General features: G+C 34.2%; 1 protein-coding gene across 1 annotated transcript in view; it reads right to left on the bottom strand.

Moving 5' to 3' along the window:
- Positions 1 to 9,981, bottom strand: part of LOC109819697 (GTP-binding protein SAR1A) — an 11,990-nt gene extending 2,009 nt beyond the window's left edge. Inside the window, exons 1-3 of the mRNA XM_020385517.1 lie at positions 9,836 to 9,981; positions 9,526 to 9,657; positions 2,625 to 2,907 (exon numbers count right to left, since the gene is read on the bottom strand). Coding sequence (XP_020241106.1) covers positions 2,625 to 2,907; positions 9,526 to 9,657; positions 9,836 to 9,964 — 544 coding nt within the window. The 5' untranslated portion in view covers positions 9,965 to 9,981. The remainder of the gene's footprint in view (positions 1 to 2,624; positions 2,908 to 9,525; positions 9,658 to 9,835) is intronic.

Genomic DNA, 9,987 nt, shown 5'->3' on the forward strand with positions numbered 1-9,987 from the left:
TCAATCGATTCAACATTACCATTAGATTTAGCTGATAGATTATGAATCAAAGAAGAATTATACTCCAGTTCAAGATCATCGGCCCAAGAAACCCTTGAGGAGTTACCAGCTTCTATCCCAGATATTGGAGATTTACTTAAATGCCTCGATTGAACACCAATCATCTCCGATGAAGGCTGAGAGCAAAGAGGATTCACCAAGAAATCATTCTTCATAGATTTCCTCTTACTCTCATCCCTAGGGCCCGTAGATCTAATTACTCCAAGATCCAGATCAAGAACTTGACCAGATTGAGAGCTCAGAGTCTTACCAAGAATTTGACGAGATTGAGAGCTCAAAGCCGCACCAAGAATTTGACGAGATTGGATCCCTTTCAATCTAGGGGAGATAGAAACAGGATCTAAAGCAGAATTCAGCAGATCAGCCATTAGAATCTTCTTCTTCTCCCCTTTAGGACCCGTCGACCCCATTAGATCTGATTCCGATGAGGATTCTCCGCCATCATCAGTAAAGCCAGCTACACCAGGATTCACAGGAAAGATCAAGCTTGAATTTGAAGATCGCAAGCTAATTTCCAAGATTTCCTCCCATTTTCCTTCTTGTTTTTTTGCCATCTCAAAAACTCGACAGAGGCATATTTTAGCAAAACAAATCTCTCGCTAACTTACGCCAGCGAAACCTCCCCTTGCCATTTTTCTATTTGTCACATATGGTTTCAAATGTTGTTATTATTGTTACGTTGATCTGTGCCTGCTACTAGCATATTCACATTGAAAATTCAAAAATGAGTTTCACTTTATATATTTATTTATGGTTAATTGAGATAGACCCCTTTAGTAACACTGATATGTACTGACTAGCTACCTGTTATATGCTTACTACCTTTGTAGCTTCATTGCTGCAGATAGTCCCCTCTGGACTAATTTATTTTTGGAACGCTTGTATCCTTGTCGAAATTTTCACTTTATATAATTATTGAACGAATTCCCAAAATATATCAATAACCAGTTGACATTTGACATAATATCTGCTATTACATTTGACATAATATCTCAATAACCAATTGGACGGCACACTATTCTGTAACATTCAGAAAGTTTCTGGGATCCAAAATATAAAACTCCTATAGAAGTCCACTTTGTAATGTCAACATTAGTGAGAAATAGAGGTTGCTAAAAGTTAACAATTTCCTTTTCACTTGCATTCATATTTTTTACTGCTTGTAATTCATAATAGTCCCACATAGGGCACTTGATTTCTTAAATGTGTGGATGATATTAATCGTTGTAATACCATGTGACCGTGCAAGGAAAATGCTAATCAAATTAGATGTAAGAGTCGACAATTCAGAAAAACATGCAATCATGCACACATATCACTCAACTGCTAGTCCTTTTTCTTTCTTTCTTTTTTTCCTTTCCTTTTCTTTTCTTTTCTTTTTTCCCCCTTTAACATATCACTTGTTGATAGTTACATAGTAGTTCCATGCCCTTTTGTTGCTATTTAAAAGATGCATCCTGAAGTTTCTATATGTGCAAAGATTCGTTGCTCATGCACTATGTTAAATATATCATTTAGTTCATTGCCTAACAAGATTACCTGGTTCATTATCCTTTTATATATGATCTTCATAAATGTACTAGTGAAAGTTTCTGGTCTGCAATATCTTATATTTATTTGATTACTGTATTCTGTGTCTTTGTTCTACATGAGACCAAAAACTATGGAAGAGATCTTAACAATAGATATAAAACCCGGATGGAAGAAGGGCACAAAGATCACATTTCCAGAAAAAGGCAATGAGCAACACAACCTAATACCTGCAGATCTTGTCTTCATTATCGATGAGAGGCCACATGGTATCTTCAAGAGAGAAGGCAATGATTTATTCTACACAACAATTATCTCCCCTCGCATTGCAATGCTTGAAATGAATAATTGTCAGTTCAACAATTATGTGGACTCTCGTGAGGGGTTTGATGTTTGGTTAATGTGTTTGTTATGATCCCTATCCCATCAAAATTCTGTCTGTATTTTTCCTTTGATTGGGGTTATTGTGGCATTTTAAGGCGAGTTGTGATACTTATTCATAAGACAGGTTTGCATGTTCGAAAAAGTTGTGCTCTATTTGAATTCTATTTGAATTTCTTTTTGATGTGGCATAAGTGGCTTCTTGTGGCATTGGTTATCGTAATAAACAATGTATATCATTTTGCAAGTGATGTATTCTTTGAGTTATTTGCGCTTGGCATAATAAAAAGAAAAAAATACATGATTGGTAATTTTAATGCTATCTTGTTCAATATGTTCATGCTATTCCTGAATGGGTTATGTACATGCCTATGCATATTTTGATAATTCAAAAAGTTTACAAAAAGCCCCTAATAGTTTACAAAAAAACCCCTAAAAGTTTACAAAAAACATCCTAAAAGCATTATACATATATAGCTACTATAGTTAAATGGGCAAATGGGCGGCCCGTTTATTAAATGGGCGGGTGAAAACCCGCCCATTTAGAAAATATTAAATGGGCCATAAATGGGTAAATGGGCAAAACATGCCCGCCCATTTATGACCCGCCCGTTTAATGCCCAAACCCACCCGTTTAACACCGCTACCGTCACCGTAGCCCATCTTGCGAACGATGCTGCACATAAAGACCTCCAGTGGACGGACATTGGAGTCCGTGAGGTTCACTTTGCCCTTTCCTGTAGTAAAATTGCTCAGTCCCAGGTGATATCGGAGCTCTTCCTCTGATGCTGCATATGGAATGTCGATCTTGTTTCCTAGGATGAGGAATGGGACGCTGGCTAGGGATTCGTCAGAGAGTAGGGCATCGAGCTCCTTCTTTGACTCTGCGAATCTGTCTTTGTCAAAGGCGTCCACTAAGTACACTACGGCGTCAACCTACAATAAAAGATATGCCCATGGAAAAATATGCATTAGGGTGATACTTCTCTCTGCTTTAATAGGTTGCCAATTCGGATACTACTTGTTGTATTCCCTCAGGCCCCGTTTGGCAAAGGGTTAATGAAGAGAGGTTAAAGAGAAGGATTAATGTACTTAGCCCATTTGATAATCCGAAGGACTAAATTATTAACCCGTTAAATAAGTTTTATTTTAGCCCTTATGATCAGTTTTAGTGTTTGGGAATAACAATGATTTTGACTATTTTCTTTACAATTAGAAGGGTTAACTCTTATTCCATCTAAATAGGAGTATTAGTAAACCCCTCATTTTGAGGGGTTAACTCATTTTAACCCCTCTAGAGGGGTTAACTTAACCCTTCTATATTTTTTATGTTTGGCAAATTATGGAGGGTTAACTCACTTTAAACCTTATATAAATTTGTTGTGTTTGGCAGGTTAAGAAGGGGTTAAGTCTCCTTAACCCCTCACTTAACCCTTTGCCAAACGGTACCTCATGTTTTAAGTTTGGGAAGTTTGGCACAAAGAAAAAAGAAACAATGATAACTAATTGGACTCCATGAGAGATTCAGGAACAAGGAAATGTATAGAAGGCAACGGAGACACTAATACACAGACTGTAAAAGCCAAAGTTTTCTCGACAGATCTTCCTCCACTAATCAGTTGCACTGTTAGGTATAAGTTATGACACCCAATAGGAATCACAGCATAAAGTTGTGTATCAACATAAAATAGATTTGGAAGAACCAGGATACGTGATCATATAAAAGCACAGGGCATAAAGCATAGGATCACTTGAATGCAAAAAATATGTGACGTGCTATGTGTCATTTATGCAGGATAACCATCATTATAACAAGAAATAGGGTAGATTTCACAAAACTGTCATTAAGTGTTATGGGTATTTGATAACAATAGTGCAGCTATCTTTATTAGAGAAAAACACCAAAAATTTTCAAATAAGGAATAACATGTATTATCAGAAAAGTGTCCTAGCAGTATTAACCACACTGTTAAACAGTCTAAAACCCCCCGATATTATATAATATATATATATATATTATATATATATATATATATATATTATATATATATTATATATATATATATATATATATATATATATATATAGGTGTAAAACTTGTGTCAACTTAAAGTGGATAGGAAATATTGTCCACCAAAACTTTTTTTCCATGGATCTTGCCTAGGGATTCCTTGCATATATGAAGAGACTTTTATATTAATAAATGAGTGCTAAAAAGTTGGTGGACAACTATTCTCTATCCACTTAAGTTGATAGGAGTCTCTCTCTCTCTCTCTCTTCTCTCTCTCTCCTCTCTCTCTCTCTCTCTATATATATATATAATATATATATATATATAATATATATAGGTACATGAAAGTGCAATTAATATGTTCGCTATATCTGAAAAGTTAAAATTAGATCTCTTGATCATCAAAATTAACCTAAAATCCAATCTAAGGATTAAAACAACTGTAATTGTATGATCAACATATATTCAGATAATTTGAATATGGATCCGGATTTCAAATATGGATCAAGATATTTCACCACATATCTGTATCCATAACCATATCCTATTGGATACAGATATTTAGTAATCTTATATGGATAATATATAATTTTACGAAAACGGATTTTTCCCCCCCTTTTTGCACCCTATTCACAAAACTTCTAATAACATATCAATTTATTCCAGATCAAGATAGCAACTTGAACAGGTTAACACTCAATAAAACACCACACAATTATTTTTCCTCACCCACAATTAGATAGATTATACATGATCCTTAAACCTGACAGACCATAGCACCGACTAATTTGGAAAAAGAACAGGAAACAATGCATGAAATTTGTAATGAAATGTTGCAGAATATCATGGCCTGGTTTATTGATAACTATGACTAAGTCTGGTTAGGTCCCTCATAGCTGCTCCTGACCTAAATAATTCCCCTCAACCTAATTGCAGAACAATTTAATAGTAGGATCCAATTGCCTAAATGAACTAAGCCTTGTTACAAACAAGTAACTTGAACTATTGAGCATGCTTTAGTAAACCAAGTCAAACATAATTAAACAAACTACAGAAACACATTAAAAGATTTTTGTCCCTATTTTTTTGGTTCTGTTTAGGCCAAATCTGGTGCATGCAGCATCTGGGGGCATGGTCAGTGACTAGTATTAAATAATATATAAAACCTAGAGGTTTACGCTTTCATTGGAATGACTTGAACCGCAATTGAAATGCAAGGTTTTGAACACATTCCCAACACAAATACATGATATTATTTCCTATCTTAGCAGATTGATATTGTGAAATAGAAGAGAAAAAACCAATGTTAACAACAAATAACGCATAATGTGACGCTCCACCTCTGTTAAGGTTAAATGCAAAATAACGTAGTGTATAACGTGGTTATGTGTTTTAGTATTGGTTTAAATATTTAATAAATAAAAAATATTCAAAATGATCAAGGTTGCTGATAGCGGATTGCGGCGCGTCGCAGCGAGGTACCACTAAGGCTATATCGGGCTATTGCGGCGAAATCGCGGCAAATAGCGCACAGTCAAATAGCGGTCAAATTTAAATATATTTAAATATCCTAAATAATAAGAAAATTCATAAAAAAACTAAAAATTCAATTAGTTGTAAATTTCTTGTATTATCAATAAATAACAATTAATAAGCTTGTTGTATGAATGAAACTATGAAGAAATTTAAGAAATATAGCATCATAATATGTGTGATAGCGGGTTTAGCCGCTTTTAACAACAAAAATCCGCTTTTAACCGCGAAAATCCGTTTTTAACCGCGAAAATCCGCTTTTAACCGCGAAAACCGGCTTTAAACCGCTAAAATCCGCTTTTACGCGCTATTCGAATGAATAGAGGATTTTTCCCACTTAAGCCAGCCGCGAAACCCCTACGCGTAGCGCTGAAGGGCCGCGACCGCTATTCGCGCCGCTATAGCCCCGCTATTGGCCGCTATTTACAACACTGAAAATGATTTAAAAAAATAAAATCACCACAATTTTCAAACATAACATCACAGTTATCAAATATATCATTGCAATTTCTCAACAAAAATATGTGACAAATTCTTAACAACCAATCCTAAAGCACATGTACTTCAAGTTAAAACCATAAATCAAAGAAACCACTCTCAAGTCCAAAGCACTTTGAAAAACATGAAGCGTATAACATAAGGTCTCTCGATAGTCTAAAGCACAATGCATAAATAGTTTATATGTTTTCTTATTGTTTAATTTAAGAACATAAAAATTGTTCATATAATTTTAAGAATTATGAACAAATTCCAAAACAAAATTTTTTACAATATAAGTTCTTTAATTTCTTATAAGCTCTGCAGATTTATCAACAGGTATCACAATAGAATGTTCAATTATATAATCACAAATATACAAATTCATAATTTCACATTCATTCTATTAGTCACATTCATAATTTTGTAATCACATATTGTTGTCACCGACATAAGCAGTGAAGGTTTAACAAACAATTCAAAACAAATTACATTATTACTTTAAATTTTAAAAAAGGAAATACTCAAAAGTCTATTGACATATTGCAAGTTATATCAAAATAACGCAGGTTATATTTAAATAACATAAATTATACTCAAATAATACATGTTATATAGTAACATCATAGAGTTATGATGTATCTGAGTTATTTTAAGTGGTTATGTAACGCCTAAGGTCTACCAGGTTACATAACGCAAGATAAAGACCTGTGTAACAGGTTTTTTCAACAATGTACAAAACCAACGGTGAATCCGTTCAACGCACAAGCTAGGATTATAACACAGTTGTACATGGCACAGTGTAAAGCTAATTCATATCAAATAATACTAATAGGCTTGAATCAAATTGCTTAATTAGTTAATGTTAATCCTAAAGTGGACAGATGGAGAAAAGGATAATATAGTCTCCAGAAAATTTATTGATAAGAGACAGATGGAGCAAAATGAAAAGAACTAAAACAACAGCAGAACAAACACCAAGTCATCTGGTTATCCAAGTAAAACCTAGTAGAAAAATCTGTTTTAGTTTCTCTTAATGCATTGATTCACTGATTTTCCTCACCCGATAGTGCATTAACTGTCTTTTGCCAGAGAGAAGGGGTAAAACTTATGAGAACGAAGGAGAATGCAATGCAAATCTGAAAAAAATTCACATCTAACAGCAAATACCTAGTAGAAACCAACATCCAATGTCATCTAGAAAAACTAAATACAAGTATAAATATATCAATGTTCAGGTACAAAATGGACAAATATAAATGAAACGGCACGCAATATCATCACCATCATCTTTAAAATCAAGATGCAGTCATATCCAGTTATTCCACATAAAGCCAAAACATATTACACATAAAATCTGAAAATAATTTGATCAAAGTTATCAAAACAAATTCGTGAATATAATTTGAATGTTAAAGACAGGGTAATGCCATGTTTCAATATAAGAAATTATGGCAAGAGAAATAAACAAATGATCTAACAGATTCACATTTAAGAGCGCCAGAGGGATTATAATTTATAAGTGTCAGAAGTAAATGTTTAATATCGGTCGAACAGAAGTTAATCAGTAATGATATTTATATCTCTTGAATGCATATAAGTTTTCCTGCGATTTTTTTTTATCATTGCTTAATGATAATGCCTAGCTCCCTAGTAAACAAGTATTAAAATTCTACCTACTTAAATGCTGAAGTAGAATAAGATATAAACTTTGGTTGGATAATTATCAAAACATACAAAGATAATTTTTGGTTGGGTCAGTTGAAGTGGGTCTTGGTCAATTCTCTATTCTGACTGTTTCAAAAATCACATACCGTGGAGAATTTATATCAAAGAAGTAAAGCCATTTGAAATTTCATGGCTCTCCTATTTTTAGTCACAATATTAGTTGAAATGACTTAAGGTTGAGAAAATGGCAGACTCATTCTTTTGATGTGTCCAAACTACATGAAAATTTTAAGTTTCTCAATAGAGTATACATATATTAATGGAAATGCAAACAAATTGATTTAAGAATGTTCTAAGATATTCAGCACTTCATGTGTAATAAAGGTAGCAGATGCATGCCGCTAGGATTTGTTAGTTCTCAAATTTTAAAATCATGCAAAGGAGAACAATAAGTGTTTGATGCATCTGCAAGTATGATATAGTAGACAATGATGCTATGTAAAACAGGTACCTATAGTATTTCAGAGAGTTAAAGATCATGACTTAAGGACAGTATCTATGGCCGTGCCCGATCATGCTTGGTAACTTGGTCAAAGTGGATTATAATCAACTTTTTGGATTATGATCCGCTATTTTGGATTATGATCCACTTTTGCATGTTTGGTGACCATATATTGAGTAAATCGTTTTGGATTATAATCCACATGTTTGAAAGAATAAAAGACAAAATAATCCATCACCTTTTACATCTTTTTCTTCCCCTTCTCTCTCCTTCCACTTTTAAGGGTTCTTTTTGACATTTTAACAAAAAGCGCATGGATTACATACCACCATCTTTTTACCAAACACCTATAATTTTAATCCACTTGGGTTATAATCTCCAAATGGATTGCATATGCGAACCAAAAGGAATTATGGTTTTGGGTTGTACCGAGTCAGAAACCAAGTGGATTTATTTTTTTTGTCCCTTTTTTAAATTATATTATCGTTCCGTCCATTTTTTTCTAAATATGAATCTAAATCTAGAGATATCCAGATTGCGAAATGTCTCAAAGCCTTGGGTTGTTAAAAAAAAGTGTGATGCTGTATTTCCAGGATTGGATTTCATACTCGAATAAACCACGCAATCGTAAGAAAGTTGGTTTTTTTTCCAAGCGAACTATAATATTAAATTTGCCAAACATGCAACAACCACACAAAGCGAAAGAATTTGACATAATCTACGCTATGCTATCACTACCAGTGGCGGACCCACCCTTGTTCAAAGTGGTTCACTTGAACCACCTCAGATTTCCAAGAAACATTATATACTACACATATCAATAAAAAAGCAAAAGTTCTCTATAGCCTATTGGCACTGAAGCTGGTTAATAACGTTGTGTTAAGATTAAGTCTTTAAGAGGTCTGGAGTTCGAAACCTCCAGCCTTCGAAACATTCTTTTTCTAATCAAACTTTTCTATTTTATGCTTTCATTGTTACCTCTTTATTTTTTCTTCATCTTTTCCTTTCTTTTTTATCTCTTTGTTCAGTTTACTCCTTTAAAGCCTTCTAATAATGTTTTTTTTCTTCTTAAATATATATATAAGTCAAATCATTGTTTAAAAATGATGATTTTTTCTCTTTAATAACTCTTCCTTCATTATTTTTTCTCCTCCGCTATTACTTGAGAAAAAAAAATTAATGTATATTTTGAACCACCACTGAAAATGTTGTAGATCCACCACTGATCACTACAAAGCCAAATTTGTACAGGACTCTAGATTAAGAAAGATCACTCGAGTTTCACACCACCACAGAAAGGATTCAATCCGTAAACTGGATAAGATACGAATAAAGCAAAGATTTTTAGTGTGAAATGTTAGACCTTTGCATAGTAATCTTTCCAAACACGGCGGGCGATCTGATGCCCTCCAAGATCGAAAGCTTTGAACTTGATCTTCCCTATGCTCAGCTCCTCCGACGTCGGGTACTGCGTCGGCTGGTGCTGGACCAATCTCTGCTCATTCACCAAGAAAAAATCAACTCAAATCACGTTAAAAATAAAAAGAAAGAAAATCTACGTATCAGTCTCCAATCATCAAGACCCAGAAATAAAAAATAAAAAAAATTAAGGAGTCGGACAGATCGAGCCACCAGATCTCGGTACGGGATCGAGATTGATTGGATCCAGTTACCTCATCCTTGAGCATGTGAAGCAGAGTAGTCTTTCCCGCGTTATCGAGCCCTAGGAACAAGATCTTGGCCTCCTTCTGCCATAATCCGAGCGACGCCAGCACGCCATAGAACCAGTCCACGAGAAACATGGCGCCTTGATTGCGAGATCGGA

The sequence above is a fragment of the Asparagus officinalis genome, chromosome 8, assembly GCF_001876935.1.
Source record: "Asparagus officinalis chromosome 8, Aspof.V1, whole genome shotgun sequence".
Lineage (NCBI taxonomy): Eukaryota > Viridiplantae > Streptophyta > Magnoliopsida > Asparagales > Asparagaceae > Asparagus > Asparagus officinalis.